General features: G+C 41.3%; 1 protein-coding gene across 1 annotated transcript in view; it reads right to left on the bottom strand.

The window, feature by feature from the left end:
• FSTL4 (follistatin like 4) overlaps nucleotides 1-19,649 on the bottom strand; it is a 200,377-nt gene that overhangs the window by 28,910 nt on the left and 151,818 nt on the right. Inside the window, exon 6 of the mRNA XM_057371342.1 lies at nucleotides 8,830-8,996. Within this exon, the coding sequence (XP_057227325.1) occupies nucleotides 8,830-8,996 (167 nt within the window). The remainder of the gene's footprint in view (nucleotides 1-8,829; nucleotides 8,997-19,649) is intronic.

Raw genomic sequence — 19,649 nt, 5'->3', positions numbered from 1 at the left:
TGCACAACCAAACAGATGTAATACTACTRTATTATTCACTTCCTTTCCAAATGTGTTTTCCTCGAAAAGAGGAGCTTACATTGGTAAAAGCACAGCTTATGACTTTTAAAAACTATTTTCTGACTTGTAGTRCTTAAAGAAAGTTACCAAAGATGATTTAGATTAACGCCATATCATCGTGAGGCATAGAATGGAATTGCTAACCCTGTATTAGAACCTGCACACACAGTGAATTCATATATAACCACAACATTATTAAGAATTATAAGTGTTAGGTGTGGGAAGGAAAATGTGATTGTGGCATTAAATGTTTGATACTGAACCTTTTGTTGCTAAAAAGAAGACTGAATCCCTAACAAATTAATGACTTCCCGTGTGCTTATTGCAGYGCATGGCCTCTCCCTGTGTTTCCCTGTGGATATAATTAGTACATTAGGATTTCACTGCTACATTTTATATCTGTGGATGCATTCCTATGCACAAGCACTTTCTGTGTGTATTTCATAAGGGTATATTTGGAAGTGCTGTAAAAACCCAAGCCCTGGAGCATTAAGAAATGATGAGTCTTTGATTCCTTAATAGCTTCTAACTTCAYATCTTGCACTGATCCCAGCCAGGAGTGCTGCAGTGCTGTGGGAAGCTGTGGATGTATTTGGGATGTATCCCACACCCCTCTGTGCCTCTGGGAGCTCATAGGAGCTGCTCAGCTGCTCAYAGTCCTCCCTGGGCTAATGGGGTGTGAGAGAGCACTGACAACTGCCCTCTGCTGCTCTGCTTTTCTGGGATCTGCATGGGGTGGGCAGAGGGAATAGGAGGAATTCACAATGGGAAAAAGCAGAGGAAACACTGTCACATATTTTGACTGAATTCAGAGGGCTTTTGCCTGTTAAGCCAGTTTTCCAAATCACCAYGAGCCTGAAAGCAGTCAGAGCAGAACAAAAACATCTATGAAACTCATGTAACATAGTTCATCTCTCCCCAAAACGATCCCAGCTTTAAAACTGAGTATTCCAGAGCTGTCCAGGAGGCTCAGCAAGTGCTGCACACCCCAGGGAGCTGTTACTGCCCTACTTGACCCCAGCAATGCCCCACAGTGGCCTGAAAACACATTTAAATGTATCATCCCATGAAGAAGAACAGGCAATAAGGAGAAAGCCAAAAAGAGTAAATTCTGAGACATGGTTTTCCTCATTTACCATGGAAGGTGAATTAACTTAGAATCATGGGAAGGTTTGGGTTGGAAGGGACCTGTAAGCTCAACCCCCTGCCATGGCCAGGGACACCTTTCACCAGACCAGGCTGCTCCAAGCCCCATCCAACCTGGCCTTGGATGCTTCCTGGGATAGGATATCCCACCAAATTTCTTGTGAAGAGGAAGAAAGAGAAGTTTTGAAAGCAGAGGCAGTACCCATCCAACCCACAGAGTCACGAGCCCTGCATCAAAGCAGCCAGATAAGGACAGGGTGTTCATCATCTCTACCTTATGAATTTCATTATAAAAGAATTCTTCTAATAAAATTATTCAGAAAGCTATGCTTCTAATTTCTCATAATTGATAATGTCAACTAGTGACAGCTGATAAATTGACTTCTCCAGCAGCTGATATCACCTTTTCTCTCCCTTTTTCAAATAAAAGTTCTCTGCCCTTCCTGAGCTTTCATGTCTTGCAGTTACCCTTCAACCAAAGGATGAATTAAATGACCTTGGAATATATTTTAACTTTTCAAGATTAAAAAAATACACCACCCTGCATTTTGCATTGATAACAATCTAGTAATCTGTAAAACATTAAAAAAAAAGTTGCTATTCACACAGTTGATTTAAAAAAAATAACAAAGCAGATCCTAGAAAATAGAAGTATACCTTTTTTTTTTTTGTTTGTTTTTGGGGTATAGTATTTCCTTTCCATCACTACTGATTACCCAAGGCATTGGTCTCTCCAAACACAAGATTTTTCATATTTATTTATCCCATCCCCATCCTAATGCATTCCCTGGTCATGCACTGAGCTGTGGTTTGGAGACACCGYGCTCAGAGATGTGTAAAGCATCGCATATTGCTTGTAAATCTTGTYCACATTCTGTCTCAAGTGAATTCCAGCCTGTGATTGTAACACCACAAATCTACTGCTGTGACACCCAGGCAGGAGCTGGAGGAGAGGAACCACGCTCACCCTGGGTGCTGAGCTGGCTGCGATGCCAGGGGAGCAGGGCACTRCCACCCACCTTTTGCCTGTTTCAGATGCATTCTCATGGAGCTTTCTAACTTGCCTAGGGATTACTCCAACATTTAAAACCCTTTACATTTTTGTCAAAGTTTCTTGGTTTTCAGGAACTCTGAAGAGGAATGAGCACTGAGGGTTATTATTTTTTTAAGTTAACTTCCAGTTGCTTGAGAAAGAAACCTCAAACTTGACTTAAAACTATAAATTGGAAGAATAAACAGAAAAGTCGAATCCCAGTGACAGGAAGCCTGAGATTCCCCACCTCCCCAGCTCTCAAGGAGTGTCACCCTACAKAGTGGCACCATGGGGTACACACTCCCTGGCCCAAGCCATTTAAACCCACACAGTGATTTTCAACCATCCAAGTTAGATACCAAATGTTCTAATAAATACTGGGGGGAGCCCCAAAGACAGTTGATACCCTCTCACCCTGATGGTTTAAAAGTGTTCATAGCAGAAACAATGGCAGAGGGAATGAAGTACCCTAAGTGCTTCTTCTCTTAGGAAATGTTTTTCTAAACATTGTTGTTACTCCTATTACTAATAAWAATGCACTTCATCTTTAACCCCTTCCCTTCCAGCCCTTTCCCAAGCCCAGGGAAGCTGGAGACCCTCTCCATGAGGTTTCAGTGCTTACCTACAAAACCAGTCCTGGCAAAGGGACTTGCTGGTGTCACTGGTTTTCCACTAGAACCCCAGAATGGTTTGGGTTGGAYGGGACCTTAAAGCCCATCTCGTTTCATCCYCATTGCCATGAGGCAAAAGGGACACTTTACTGCAGACCAGGTYACTCCAAGYCCCATCCAACCYGGCCTTGAACACTCCCARATGAAGAAGAACAYCACCCTGATCTCACAATCACCAGCAAAGCAACTAAGATGTATTAACTAGTTCACACTAAAAAAAGCTTGCCTGATCCTCAGAGTCCTAGAAATCTYTCTCTGACAATGTTTACAGGATTTTAAAAAGAAATGTACCCAAGCATTTAATGAGATTATTATTATGCAAAATCTACAACAATGGCTATCACTTTGGAAATGATTTTTCCTTACTAATCAAATGTCTCTGATCTTTTTTACAATAGATTCGTGAGTGATTCAGATAAAAATAATAAAAACTAAATTAATCATGGGTTCTTAAATCACTTTCTTTGATGCTTTTAATAATTCATTTCTAGAGACAAGCTGAGAACTTATGCTTCATTAATGTTATTTGTTCTTGGYTTTCCACATGCTATCACTTTAGTCATTTACATGGAGAGAAATTCAGCCTTAAGCAAATGCCAGAATCTACTGCAAACACAGCCTGATGGGGCATTAATTTATCTTTTCTTGTTTTTCTGCTTGAAGAATTTAACACAACTTTAAGATTGCTGGCGAGTCAAAAAAAGTTTGTTTGCCTTGAACATATGGAAATTAACTTTTTAGATAGTTGTGTAATGATAATATAGGTAAAAAATGGGGGAGTTTATATCCTGAGAAACTCAGAGATAATATGACAGAAAATTAACAGTAGGYACATGCTTCTAAAAATACAAGTGGGTACAGTTTCTGTAATCTTCATTATGAAAAAATGTGAGACTATATATCCAGAACATACAGTAGTAATTTTGCACTTAACTATTTTAGAGCCTCCAAACACCTTTAGTAACTATAAGCAATTTCTTAAACTTTGATTTGAAAGAGAAAAAGCTTGGCTCTRAACCTGCAACTTTTTGTAACTTGCTCCTATCACTGCAGCACTGCAGTATCTAGCATGGCCCAGGCTTTGATCATTTTAATAGCCCAAATTCTATTAGCAGGGAATTAGTGGGGTTATTCACACACAATCTTTTTATTATTTAACAGTGAATCTACATTAAAAACATCAACATGAATATATTGCCTTCATACAGACTGTTTTAATGAGAAAATTAATCCCAGTGATTTGCACTTTAAAGGCTGGCTGTTTGCTTTGGGTTTCAAATATTATAGGTGGAAAATGGACATTTTCATGAATACACACGAAATGTGCACCAAGGCAGGTAGGCACAGCCCTTGTAGAGGCAGTGAGGTGTACAAGGAGGTGATTTCCTGGGTGGATGGGGAATATGACCAGTCAAGGATGTGGTCTGGAGTTCTGTGCTTGTCCCTGGGTGGGATGTTTGGAGAGAGCAAGGCTGTGCCATCCTACCTGACATCAGCAGAAATGAAGAACTCTGTATTTACACAACTTTATGTAAAGCCTATTTTCAAACTAATGACCCAATGCCAGCGTGAGTTAAAGGATACAGATGAAAATGAAATGAATAATGAAAGACACTAATGAGCTCAGGCTATAGCTACCTGCACTACACTTGGTAATTCACCAAATTCTGATCTACCTCTGCACYGTATTGGTTTTCTTATGGTAATATCTTTCACCATGCTTCTGAAAGAACAACTGATGTTTACAAATTTTATCAATTTACACAGGTTTCTCTGGAGATAATGTCAAATCATGTGAAACAACACCCTATAAATATTACATACATTTGACTCCATGAGGAGTTTGTTTTTAAATTGAGGAATGCTTTCATAATCACATATTTGAGAAAACATATCACTTGTTCCTAGGAAGTAAAAGCATATTATTTTGAAAGATGACACATTTTAACCACTTCACTTTTGTAGTCAGAAATCAATTTATAGCTATAACGATTTTATCAGTTTCAGCTACATTATAGTTATTTTCTGCATGAGAAAAGTTGATGTGACTTCATTAAAGCGGAACTGCAAAGGGACTTCTAATGGATAAATAATATGGATAGGTAATTTATGGAGAAATAATATTTTTATGCTAAAAGCAATCTTAAATGTTTGCAAAAGAAATCGTTTAATTACATGTACCATTAGGATGGCTCTTCTGCAGYAGCTATGTGACAACTCATTAACAGAGCTCCTACAGGCAGGACGAGACAAATTATTACTAGTTGCTTATGAAAGCTTCTGATTAAGAGAGCAATGAAAAATTATTAATATTTTGTTGCCAATCAAGAGATCACATAAAAATGATTTAACTAATGCAGTTAAACAGCTAGGCTTCATGGTGATCTTCAATCTTTCCATTCTGTGCAAATTTAGGATTATCTAGGTTTCTGTTGACTGCCTTTGTCACTCTCACATTACCCTGGAACACGATCGCATTCTCAGATCACATTTGCCACAAATCTGGAGAGAATAAAGCAACAAAGAATATTTCAGCAGTGCCTCTCTGTGCTGCTCTCACACCTAGCTGGTAGGATTCTGTTTTTTTCAGACTTGAGCTTCTAATTTCATCTRATTTCTTGAATTAGCATTTAGAAGAGAAAGAGTTTAATTGAAATATAATACCMGGTTTTTTCCAAGTGTGTGACTATCCTGTAGGTCTGTATGTGATTACCATTGTGCCAAGAGCAGGGAGGATTTTCTTCAAGTTAAAAAGGTACAATTAATCTCCTGTTGCACTTCCAATTAGCCAAATTGCCAACCTTATTGTGAAAAGCAGAAATGCAATCGAGTTTCTGCTTCAGGCGTACTAAAGGAAAACTGAAGTAATTTAATTAACTGCCTTCAAGTACATTAAGAAGCACACTGCCTTTACTTTCTGCTGTCAATGCCTTTAAATAGATTATTGTTTAATGTGAATTTCTGCAGCCACGTAAGGCTGCAGCTTTGAGCAGTCTGCTGCCACCCCTTGACCTGAGCTGTGAGGTGTTTGAGAAAAGACCAAGATGAATAGAGGGATGGAGCACTCTGCKATGAGGAAAGCTGAGAGAACTGGGATTCTTCAGCCTGGAAAACAGGATTAAGGGTGACCTAATTGTGTCCTTCCAGTACCTGAAGGGAGCCTACAAGAAAGGTGGAGAGGGACTTCTAACAAGGGCATGTAGAGACAGGACAATGGAGAATGGATTAAAGGTGAGTAGGGTTAGATTAGAGATTRGGAAAAAAATCTTCCCTGTGTGGGTGGTGAGGCCCTGGCACAGGTTGCCCAGGAAAGTTGTGGCTGCCCCATCCCTGGAAGTGGCCAAGGCCAGGCTGGATGAAGCTTTTTGCAACCTGGCCTGGTGGAAATTGTTCCTGCCCATGGCAGGGGGATTGGAACSAGATGAGCTCKAAAGTCCCTTCCAACCCAAACCATTCWGTGGTTCCATGAAATAGAAAAGGSTKGATTTACCAGCTGAAGGAMTGTCCCTGCTGTCACCAAGTGCTTCAGACAATGCAGGTGCCCCTCCKCAGTAGCCACAGAGTGGATATGCCTGAGCTCAAGCACCCCACAGTAGGAGAGTGAAAATAAAAACTGGCAACCCCCAAATTGTGCCTCCTCGAGCAACCAGACCAGAATACCAATGGCAGGGTATAGACAGAACATAAAAAAAATTACACAGTTTAATTAATGWTGAAAAAAGTGCGGAGATGATCATTAGACTAAAAAAGTTGATGTTCACTAGCAGCAGGTGTTRTATGACAAGGTGGTAGAGGTCATAAACTGATACATGACACATTAAAATTGAGGCATAAATCCTGTTTTTTTCCCTTGTAACAATCTCAGAGTCCTCTTTTGATACAGTTTCTCAGTGACATACTAGTTGAAACAGATCAAAAAGTGATTTTTTTTTCCCTGCTGTACTACACTCCACGGGGGTGTTGAATCATTCAGGAACCAGTCAGCTCATGTGCGAGGACATAACTCTGCCTCTTAACACAGAATCACCAATGAGAAACAGAATTACTTATAACCAAACCAGAAATCCAATTGGACTGGTGCTAAATTATGTGAGGAAYGGGCATTTCAGTCTGAGAACATATTCAACACAGTTTAAAATAGCAGGAGTTGCAAATGAACCCTCAGAATCAAGTGCTATCAGTCCTTCAAGGATGCTTTTCTACTCTGATTCTTGGACTGTCATTTTGTGTTCAGTTCCCACAGGAACTTTAATTCTTTAAGATTAATGTCATCATAACAAAAAATTCATAAATTTAAGAAAAATACCTGAAATTTTCATCATTTTGGGCCAACAAACCCTAAGACTGCTCTTGAGCCTCCAGAGGCTCTGTTGCATTTCCATGTCATGCATGAAGCAGTGACAAGAAATACATTTTGAAAGGATAATACTTTCACTGTGATRAAAAGAACAAGATGTTTAGATGGCTTTAATTACTGAGTTTGTGCACATAGTAATCACCTATACATGATTTTCCTGCTAAGGTAGAGTCAACAAATAAAGTACTGAGACGCTGTGTGTCTTTCTGTCCCATGTGCTGTAATTTTCATATTTTACTGCAGAAGAATAAACCAAAGATTTTTCCCATTTCAGCAATCCTGGATACACAACAATTTAGGGAGCTATAGCATTGCCTGTAACAACCCTGAACTGAGTGGTTATCAAATTAACAAGAGCTGAACAAAAATATAAATCAGCTCTTGCTGTAGTGTAATTAAAATAAAACCTGATTTACCATGTACTTTAATGCAAAGAGAAATGAAATACAGACCATATTTTTTGTACACTACTTCCCACTCTCTCTGTAATTAAATGTTATTAAATAAATGAGTAAGTTTATATCATCATTCGGGTATTGTCTTTCCTACCAAMTATGACTCACAGATCAGACCAGCACCACAAATTAAAAGAGATTCATCTTCCTTCCTGYGAGGGCATCGCCACACCCTGCCGAATAATCCCATTTTAAAACTGCTCATCAGAAAGAACAGCCAAGGAATGAGAGAGGAGAATTGGCTCAAAGGCAAGTGAAACAGGAGGAACAGAGATAAAAATGTATTATTTGGTTTAGAGAGAGGAGAGATTCATTGCCAGCCATAAATGTTTTGTTTCACTCTCTTGATGAGCCTGTTTCKCTGTACTGGGAAAGACATCCCTGAGGAGCTGATGGTCTGTGGAGCTGCTTCCCCTGAGATGGCAGGTCTATGGACCACAGGTTGGCCATGGAAGTGATGCCTTAGGATTTTTAGTTTCTATATTTTCATGCATCTGTATTCTTGTACTTCCCTAGTACAGCACTAAAACTACTGTTCTTTCATCTTTAGACAAAACAATCCCTCTCTGAGCCTGAATCCAAGGACACCTCACTGCCCGAGAGCCCCAAAATATGTAAACAACAGTGAGTTGGGGGCAAGCAAGTTTGGGGTGGCTGACATCATCACCTGTAAAGATCATTGGAGAATTAAGACCCAATATGTTAATAAGGCAGAACTTATAAAAGGTGAAGATCTCGTGACTCGGTGTCCATTTTTGGGTGCAGCCTCAGGAGGAGGCTTTTGTCTGCCCTAATGTACCAGTAGGCCTGTTAGGCCTGTATTAAAGTTGTGTATTCTCATTCTCTTAAGTTTGTCTGGCCTCTCTTTCAGATCAGCCTGATTGATAAGGCATCARAAGGAGCATAATTTCATATAACGTACTCTAAATGTTATATAAAATGCTCTCCCCTGCATTGCTTTTAGTCCTGAGACACATTCACACACAACCTGAACATCCTGACAGCTTCCATCTTCTGTAACCATAAGCTAAAACTCGCACCCTTGTAAGTACCACTGTTAAACGAGGTCCTACTCAAGGGGACCATGACAGGGGGCTCAGGACGTACGTTGATGTCCTCCAGGTCGAGGAAGTTGAGCACGACGCCGTTGCGTTTCCAGATGATGGGCGGGCGCAGCGCCCCGCGGATGCCGCAGCTCAGGACGGTGCTGAGCCCCACGGTGATGGTGGTCACGGTCACCCTCTGCTCCTCGGGCAGGCTCAGCCGAACCACCTCTGCAAAAGGCAAAAGGACAGGGCTAACAGCAAATACTGCACAGGGAAGCTGCTCCTCTTCTCCCCTCTCTGCCTTCCTTCCTCATTCCGGGAACAACTTGGGAGGAATTTGGCAAGGAGACAGGATAGTTAYGCTTWAAAAAAAAAAACCCAAACCCACGAATAAAGCCAAGTAAGACACAAATTGAATCTGTCACAATCATACTCGCTGCATCCCTTTCCTGAGGCATCTCAGCTGTGGCACAAGGGCACCACGATGGTCCATTGGCTGCAGTGGTTTATACAAAGCAGCCAGCAGCAGTAGGACAAGCAAAGGCTCTGCGGTCTGAGATCAGCTGCGCTTGTTTCTCTAGAGCACTCCTGCCAAGCCAAGGTCCTTTGGAAAGGTACAAGAATGAGTCATGTTTGTTTCTTGAAGAAGAATTAAGGTCAGACTGTTGCCACTGAAATATAGATAAACCCAGTTTCAAACTGCCCAAACACTGGAAGTCACCAAGCGTGAAAACTTGTTTACCAAACACAGCCACATATGGCACCTGAGATACAGATGTCCTAAAAAATAAAAGCTTTCTCATATTTTATTTAAATAAAAAACTCAGTTATTTTGACTCACATGTGCCACACAAAGGAAACTCCTGGGACAGCAGACCTTACTGAAAACCACACACCAACCCTCTGAAACCACACCGTGTGACAGCATTTCCTTACAGCCAGTCATGAGATGTGGCTGCAACTTTTGCCATGAGGTCAGATGTGATCCCAGAACTGCCCTGGGTGCAGATTGCCCTTATGGAACATTTTGGGAGCACTAAGACAGTGTCCAGGCAGTCAGGCCACATTGTCCAAGYTGCTGTAGCCACAACTTTGCAATTCACATAATGTGTTTTTGCTTCCCCTCATTCCAAGCTCTGCAATAAGAAAACTGTATTGCATGTAAATGATGAAAACTGGTCTTTCAAGGTAATGGGCTACTGAGAGGGACAGGGAAGGTTCACAGTTGGTTTCACTTTGCTTCAGCCAACCCCAAAACCTGGGCTGGGGAATGAAACACCCTCTCCCAGCCCCGAGGCTACTYCTTCCTCAGGTCCACTGGCAATAACAGCAGCAAAACAGATCAAAGAGACAGATGCTGCCTCACACGAGGCCATGTGCTTTGGTAAAACCACTTCAAGCAGTGCTGACACTGTAAAATGACAGATGGGGGTCAGGTCACTCCTTCCCATCAGCTGTCCAACTCTTCATCCTGTCCACCGGTCTCACCACTCCATCGTTACACCCCACACAAGATCTGAATGTYGCTTCCTGGGAACATCTCAGGGCCATGTGCACTCTGAAAAAGTGCTGCCTTTCAATGAACCCAAATGCTTGTTTTTATCATGTCAGTTCACAGATTAAGAGGCCTTAAAAGTTAACAGCTTTGGTGGGAAAATTGCATTCATTTACAGAGCTTGTATGGTGGAAATGCACCAAATAAAAATGAAAAAAACCCCAGTATCTACATTTGCAAGCACWATTTCCCATCTCTTCACATATTGTCTAATTGAAAAATTGCTTTAACATCTCTTGAGTAGCAAACCTCTTAAATCTGTCACTAAAATATTCAGTCTATTTCAGCAGCCTTGGGCAGCCTGGACAGACTCAGTACTTTGGTAAAGCAACTGATTGCACAGAGTTAGTGCAAAACCTGCTTGTGAAAATGTACTCCAACACCTCCGCACACTTCCTTTTCTGTTTTTTTCCACCTTAGTGAGATGCTAACGTGCCACAAAGTGTGCCATTAATGTGGATCTGAGGCTGACTTTGCACTGCAAGGTCCCTACAGCACTGCTGTGCCTACCAGCACTGAGTGTTTTTCCCACTTAAAACCCCCAGTGCTACTTCAGGAAGAGCACAAGCTGTTTTAAATAAAAGGTAGCTACAGTTTTAATCGATGGTTGATCAAAATTAGGAATGTTTGACCAACGTGGTGCTAGTGTTCGGGTTATGGTGGCTCCCAGAGGCATTAGATGAGAAGACTGATACAGTCCGACCGCCAAAGTCCGACCTTAAAAATCAGAAGGGGAGATGAAGGAATATTGGGAAGGAGAACATTACCCATCACAGAGCAGGTCAGCAGCCAAGGCAGGAAGAGATGACAAATCATTAAATCACAGTGCCCTCAGGTACCTGCTGGGAATCRGGGATGTGGCAACTCAGGGGCAGAGCTGAGGAGTGGAGATGTCCCAGGGAAGCAGCGAATGGTTTGTGCTGGAAGGGACATTAATGACCATTTCCTTCCAACCCCCCTGCCATGGGCAGGGACACCTTCCACTATCCCAGGCTGCTCCAAGCMCYRYCCAACCTGGCCTTGGACACTYCCAGGGATGGGGCGTCCATCCCAYGACCTGAAGCAGGTAAACAGCACATAGGGGCTAATAATGTAGTTATTTTCTGCATAATGAAGAGCTTCTTTTAATGAATAAAATATTTGGAGTGCACTTGACAGGATAAAGAACTGATAATTACAATAATTTGTAGCATGCAGTAGGGCTAATGAGGACATCTCATCTTGAGGAGAAATGAAATAGAGGGCCATTCATTTACAAGAGAATTGTTTTTTCATCTTACTGCTGTTTCCTTTAATTCCCTCTGCTGTTTTTCATGGTGYCTTGAGTTCCCTGGGTCATGCTGGGCTCACGTAAGCTCCTTCTTCAGTAACATTTTTTCAGTGCCCTCTTGCAGTAGAATTTAAGGCTCCCTGCCCATCTTCCAAATGACTCCTAAAGAGGCTTTGGCTTTTCCTTTTTAGAAGCACAGTAATGAAAAACACATTAACTTTTAATTAAGAAGACACCTTGCACAGCTGCCATTCTTGGATGAACCATATGAGGCCAAGAGATGAGTTTTTTATGTTAAAGTATGTAATTAGCACAGACCAGTTTAACAATACAAACACACTCCTTTTTAGAGTATTTCTATGGAGTATATTTGAGAGCATCTTATTACTAGTACATTTGAGGGACTCTTATTAACATCTAAAAGCCTTTCTATTAATACAGAATTATTTTGTGTGGCTTCAGTTATAGCTTTATTGTTTTCAATAGAAAAGATTTCCTTATACAAGCAGGTGTATTGGGGAGGAAATAGGATTCCCTAAGATGATGGGAGGGCTGAGCTTTTTAAAAAAATCTTTTAAGAAACTCCAAACTTTGTACCTAAGTTATATAGCTTAGGCACACTGATGCTATTGGTTTATGTGCACAAATTATTCAAGTCACCTTAATGATTTTGTGTAGAGCTTCTAGATTAAGTATTGAACACTGTTCATTTTATTTTTAAAAACCTTTAGGAGATAAAAGGATTTTTACCGTGGGTATAAAACTGAACAGAACAAATAGGCAATATTCAAAGGGTGCTCATTTGCAGAACACAAGCTGGAATGGAATTGGGTCCTAAAATCAAACAATTTTATGTTCAGCTGGAAATTCTGCAGGATGATGCATGCACGTAATTTTTCTACATTCCATAGGTTTGCCCAGTATCAGTCCTCACTGACCACAGTTATCAAGTTGTGTCAAACCTTGTATTCTTCTCTGGGATTTCAGCTGAAGTAGCTCCTCAGCTTAGTCCAGCTGGAAATAATAAGTTCCTGCCAACTACTCTGCCATCAGAGAGAGATGCTATCATCAGAGAATGGGATGCTATCATTTTTCACTCAACTTTTAATGGTTCCAGACAGGGGTAAAGCCTTTGTAATGATCCCCTTTAAGAAAGAATTGCTGTAAGCCTGTCCCTGTGTATCAGAGGGCCAGGACTAATCCCTGCTCRGGTAGATGAAAGACCCCAAATGTGGAACAAAATTAAGGTCAGTGAAAGGCAGCCAGAACACCACAAACTCTGCATTGGTGATGGCAGCAGCTCAGTGCTGAACTGCCGTGGTTCAGGAATTAGGGCAGAACCATCTCCAAACCCATCTGCCTCACGCAGGAGGGTGAGGGATCCCTCCCTGTGTGCTKGGGGTAGTGCCAAGGGGTTATTCAGGCAAAGGATCACTCTTAYCCTGCCTCTCTCACCTTCCCTGCCTGGTACAATATTCAGCCCGAAGCACTGAGCACCTTTGGTGACCCAGCCATCGCCATCCCGATGTTCTTACATTAAATTTCTTGCAATGCCAGGTCCCACGGTGACACGCCAGAACGTGGAGTCTTACTAATTCCTTTTCTTGTAAAAAATGTCAAGATATTGCTGAACATTYTCCTCTGTCCCTCCTCCCCTCCAGTGTTATTTGAGGTGCCAAGCTGGAGTTACACTGCACCTTCACAAGCTCTGCATGCTAATGCAGCAGGTATTGCTTGTTGTGCTGGTTTATCATGGAAATCTTTTTCTCTGCTGTCATTTGCAGCCCGCCAAAGGCAATCATAATTTCACAATGAAGACATGTATAATTGAGGTCATTACAGGGAGCAACCTGGAACCAACATCTATGGAGAAAACCTCATTGATGTAGCACCRCGTGGAGATAATTTACATAGTGATGTTGGGCGCCTGCCTTTGCTCGTGATGCACTACCCACAGAAACAGATTTCACACCGTAAATAGGGCTCAATATCATTAATTAGATCTCTTCCCTTAAATCTAAAGAAAATATAGATTTTAATGCATTGTTGCCACCTTTAATCATTGTTACAATTGTTACGGATATCCTGCCTTGCTAAAATAGAGTAYCACAGAATGGTTTGGGYWGGAAGGGACCTAAAAGATCATCTCACTCCAATCCCTTGCCATGATYAGAGACACCTTCCACTATCCCAGGCTGCTCAGTGCCCCATCCAGCCAGATCTAAAATATTTCCAAGGATGAGGCATCCACAGCTTCTCTGGGCAACCTGTGCCAGGGCCTCCCCACCCTCACAGGGAAGAATTTCYCCASAACATTTAGTCTACTCTGGTTCTATTGCTTAGATCCTGTTTATGAGGCAAGGCAATTMTTTTTTAATCCTGTAACTCATTCTCAGCAGGGACACAATGAACCAAAACATAGCCTTGTTGGATGTTCAATTCAAGAATGACTTTCAAAGGAAGTCTCCAGCACTGATTCTTGCCCCCAAATTAATGCAGARAGACCTGTTGTTTGTGAACTGAAGCATGGGTAACACAGCCCTGAATACATCGTGTTTCTCCAGCAATGGTTCAAGTCAGGGTTGATTTAATGGGATGGAAACTTTAGTGTCTACTTAATTCCCCAAATCCTGCTGCTGTGTTTATGCACCGCACTGCATCAGTAAAATCTGTTTATTGCCTTGTGGCCATGAAGGTCAGTGGAAATTTTAGCGTTTGTTTCAACAGATAAAGAAGTTCTCTAGCTGAACACAYTCTCAGGTGAGGAGTCAACTGAATCAAGAAAACAAAAACTAGTAATAGAATGTAGTTAAAAACCTTTTATAATTGCTCTTTTCTCCAATAATTTTGATGAGATGCATTTGGATTGCATTGAGTTTGGAGAAATTTTAGACCCTCTTAAAGCTGAGCCAACTGCAGCTAATCGATTTTAAAATGACTGTGTTATATGTGAGATGTGTGTCAAAACAAGCAACTGAAGGTGAAGTTTGGCCAGCCAAGGAGGGACCATGGTGATTCTGTTGGGGACACTGAGATGGGATGGCACCTGGTTAGTGACAGCAGGGATGGGATGGGATGGCACCTGGTTAGTGACAGCAAGGAGAGGCTAAAAGCAATGAAGGGCAGCTTGCACTGGGGCTGAATCTGTAAAACACTGTATAAGATGCTTATACAACACTCATATTAGCATTTGATTTCGTTTCTACCCTATCTATAGACCAAAGAAATGAATTAATAACAGCCTGAGTACACAAATCACCCTGGGTTTGCATGCCTTTGCAAACTTGTCCCACTGGATGTTTTTAGSACTATCTCCAGAAGAAACACTGCCATGCCATCACATTTTGCTGGTTATTAAGGTTCAACAAGCAGGTCTTACCCAGACACATTTGCCATCTTCTCACCTGCCCAGAGTCAGGTGAAAGGATTATCCATCACCCAGCCACAAAAAACTCCATTTCCTGAATGCCAGGTTAGAATTACAGGAAAGCCAGTCATGCAACTAAAATTGTTTATGTTATTAATTAACGACATTAGAGTTGTTAATGAACATGAWTAAAGTTGTTCACAATTAATGAACCCAGAGAATTCCTACAGCTCCCACATCAGTTCAGAAGTRCAGGTGACTGGGATGAGGTTTTATAACCTGTGGAAAACACCACCAGGAGCTGGCTCTGCCTCTGCTCACCCTTGGTGTGACCCTGCGGCCACCGTGGGGCATCTCAGGAGCTTTGAGGTGTCCCTCAACAAGAGGTACCTCTAAGGACTGCAAGCTTAATTATTGTGAACAATAAAATGATTGCTAAGTTAGAAATGTTAATATGTCAGCTTTATTTCATAACTGCAAAAATTCAGGTTCTTMATGTAATTTATAAATCCTCAGGACCTTGTGAGGGCTACTTCAGAAAGCATTTTATTGTGAATTCTCTATTAAATTAGTAAGTTTTCTAAGTCATAAAATGGCATAATTATATTTCTAGCAGAATTTAGTACCTGAAGCACTCTTCTATCATTATTCTTGATTGGTCACAGGCTATGACTCCTCAAAGCGGGTCCCAGCCTTATATTTGAAGCTGAATTCTGTACTGTTGTGGAATTAAAAAAAAATGTGTGCAAGCCCTCACAATATCCAGTTCTGGTGTGGTGGCAAAGGACAAGATCCTGCTTCTTATCTCTATCTAGTCCATGTTACCATGGCACAGAGCAAATATTAAATAAATATTATGACACCTTTTACTTTTCTTCAGCAACTGTATCCATAATACGCTATTGATGACATTTCATAGAATGGTTTGGGTTGGAACAGACCGTCAAAGCTCATCTTGTCAGCCCCCTCCCATGGGCAGAAACAACTTTCAGGTTCCTCAGAGTAACTGATTATTTATATATTGAGAATATGCAGCATAAAACAAAGTGTAACTTGAAAAAAAATCTCACATCAGAGTTTGGTCCAGCTTCTAAGAGGGATTAGACTTCACACAGACCACACTGTCCTACTCCTGTGAAATACCTGCATGTTCCCCTCTGGAAGAGTGAAGAAATGCCCCAGGGGATGGTGAGCATCATTTCCAGCAGCTGGATTTGAGAGCAACTGAGGATTGATTCCCATCTCCTGAACCCCAGATTTGGAGGTTCTGCCACATCTGAGAGGATGCCTCAATCCCCTCCTGAGCCCACTTGGCACCTGGGTCACCCTGCCTGGCTTGGTGATCAGCTCCCAAAAACTGATTATAGAGAATCTTCAGGTGAGTAATTCTGAGCCACCTGCACTGGAAATGTCACATCTGGAGAGCCAAACTCTGCTCWAACAGCTGCTGAAATAATTATCTAAATCATACACAAAGTCCTTCTAAAAATCATACATATTCAAGAAAAGMAGTCCTGCTCTCCCATATGAATTTGTATCAAGCATATTCACATTGCTAATAGATTTGCTAAAAATCGTTCATATTGACTTTTAACCAGACACAGCTTCTTTACATACTTTATCTTAATGATCAATTTGTTTTCCTTTTTTWAAAAAAAAAMCAAAAACAAGCAGCACACTTTCCATCACAAAATCCCATCACTGTCCTCCTGCTACTAATCAAAGGGACAACATTCAGTTTGTGCAGGAAGGGATAATTCATTCATTCTTGAAAGTACATGAATAAATATAAGTTGTTCAGTGCTTAATTATCTAATCTCCTGAGGGCAGTGATGGATTCATTATGTAAATAGGCATAAGTAGTCTATTTTAGAGAATAGTTTACATAAATGCATTTGTTTTTATTTTAAATTCTTATTTCCCACAGATTGAGAGCAATGTTGATATGATTAATTTCTGATAAAATATTCCCATGTTGTACCAACAGTGTCCTGCCGAGATTGCAGCAGCCATGCATTTCCCCAGCCAATTTATTAATTTGAAAAGTAAAACTGCTAATGGTCTAACAGACTCTCAGAATTCCTTCTGGGAGTCACAGAATCACAGAATGGGTTGGGTTGGAAGAGACTTTGAAGTTCATCTTGTTCCACCCTCCCTGCCCTGGGCAGGGACACCTTCCACTGGACCAGGACTGTTTCATGTCCTGTCCAATCTGGCCTTGAACATTTCCAGGGATGGGGCAGCCACAGCTTCTCTGRGCAATCTGTTCACATGAGTTTAACATGAGACTCAAAAGACTTCTCTTTTTCKTAAGAACAGACAAAATCACACTACAAGGTCCTGTTCTAACTCTCTCCAAACAACTGTGGGAGAGCAGAATTGAAATCTCTCCCTGAACCCACCAGAAAATAAAGAACATAATGAGTTTTTGGGGACAGATGTGAGGTGTTGCAGCTGCTCTCTGAGTTTCACATTCTCTGTCCTACTGGAACTGCAAGACACAGTTAGCTTTAGTTGTTTCATTGGCACAAAAGCAACAGTTGTCTCTTCCAAAAGGTTTATTTTTAGGAGTTAAAAAGTTTCTCCTAATCCAGAAATTCCTTAGGTTTGAGACTGAGAACTCTTTAGCACAGGCAGGTTCTGTCACAGCAATGAGACTTTGAACAGCAACTATCTATATTTAAACTACGGTATTTCTGGGTTTCAGAACCAAAAAAAATATGAAACCGCTAAACTTATTTTTGTTAACTTATTCTAAGTTACAACAGCTGAGCTGATTTATACCTGATTTAAAGCAGAAGAAGATAGCTTCTGGTGGATGATGTGGCATGCCAAGTTTCTCCCTGGCATGAATTTTTATGGATGCTCTACAAACCCTTAGTGTTCATCATGGAAATACGGTCAGAGCCTTAAGTTCAGCATGACTTGAGGGAACCCCTAAGATGGGTATGTAAATTATTTCAAAAATAGAGACACGTCAGGCCACGGGATATTTGGGGTTCAAGAAACATTCACACATCATTTCAAGCCCCTGAGTCATCAAGAATGGCCATATCAAACTGCTCCAATCTTTCACTCTCTGTCCATTTTCCTTTGAGCTCCTGGCCAGCATTGTGCGATGAATGTGATACACTGAAAAATAGATGAACCAGGAAACAAGGACCCTGGAAACCAGCCTTGCACTTCTAAACCTCAGCTTGAGGGCTTGCAAAAAAAAAAAAAAAAAAAAAAAAAAAAAAAAAAAAAAAAAACCCAAACCCTAAGTATACATATTTATTTCATATTCCCACATTTACTGCACTCATAAACAACCAAATCAGTGAGAGACACCACAGGAGTTGTAAATAAGCATTGGTAGTGTTTTTCACAGAGCTTTCATTGCTTTCTATGCATGACTGCAAATTTAGCTGTGGTGATTATCTGGATTTTGCATCTTTCCTGGCTATAGCTACACTCAGGATATTTAATAAATGCAAGGACTCTGCTCCGCTGTGCTCATGCCATCCCAAGACAGAACCTGAGACACTTCAGGTTGGATGGGGCTTGGAGCAACCTGGTTTAGGGGAAGGTGTCCCTGCCTATGACAGGGAGATTGGAATTGGATGATCTTKGAGGACCATTCCAACCCAAACCATCTATGATGCATTTCTTCTCATTCTGAGGTGCTGCTGGTCCTGCCTCAGATAACCATTTAATGTGTGCTGTAATGGTGTGTGGGTCTGGAGATGGCACAAAAAGCACAAATTCGGCTGGTGGGGACCCTGCAAGGTTACAGCAAGGTTGGTCTGCAGCAACATTTCTCCAGATAACATCTTGCATCTTCAAAATACATTAGCTGGTGAAAACTTTGGCATCAGCACTCTCACCATGTCCTTCCCTTATTTAGAGCCACCTGACTGAAGTTTAGGAGAAMGTCAGGAATGTGCAGATGAACAGCAATGAGTTGCAGAGAACCAGAGAATTCAACATTTCTCTGTGGAGAGGAAGGTGCAGGCAAAGCAGAAAGCAAAGAACAGTTCCTGAAGAAAATCCCCAGTTTCCTGCTMGCAGCCCATTGCTTGTTGAGGGCAGGTTTTGTCCTGGTTAAACCTTTCTGAGCAAAATCCCCTCCAGAGAGGAGCCTTTAACTGGGTAATTCTTCAGAGCTCCAGTGTGATGCCGGACAGGCAGCTGGGACTTTGGGACAAAATTTGGAATCAAGATGGACAACAAAACATTTGGAAGGGACAGCAAGGAATGGTTAAGTGAAAACCTCTGCAGAGAGCTCCAGAGAGATGGTAGAGCTGTAGTCATGCCAGGTAAAGATTTAATCTTTGCCTGGACAGGTGAACCCTACTTTGCCTCAGTTTCCCCCACAGGAAACACCCTTCCAGGACGTTCTAGAAATAAGGTGTCTGAAAAGATTTCTTGGAACCATGATAATAGGGGTCACACAAAGACCCACAAGCATGCTGGATTTCTCATTAAAGCCCYTCTGAGGTTCACAGATAAAATCCACACATAAAACTGAAATTTAATTACACAAAAATACTTTGAAGCTGAGATTTGAAGCTTCTGCTGCAAGAAACTTGAATTCCAGTAAAAAAATGATAAATGCTGCATCCTTGAAAGCAACAGGAAAAACAAATCACCCAGACTACCATATTAAAAAGCATATTGAAAAGCAAGATATGCTGGCAAAACGTGGCC

This window comes from Malurus melanocephalus, unplaced genomic scaffold (assembly GCF_030028575.1).
Source record: "Malurus melanocephalus ecotype Western Australia unplaced genomic scaffold, MMel_1.1 scaffold_144, whole genome shotgun sequence".
Lineage (NCBI taxonomy): Eukaryota > Metazoa > Chordata > Aves > Passeriformes > Maluridae > Malurus > Malurus melanocephalus.
This window is presented reverse-complemented; position numbering and strand designations above follow the sequence as displayed.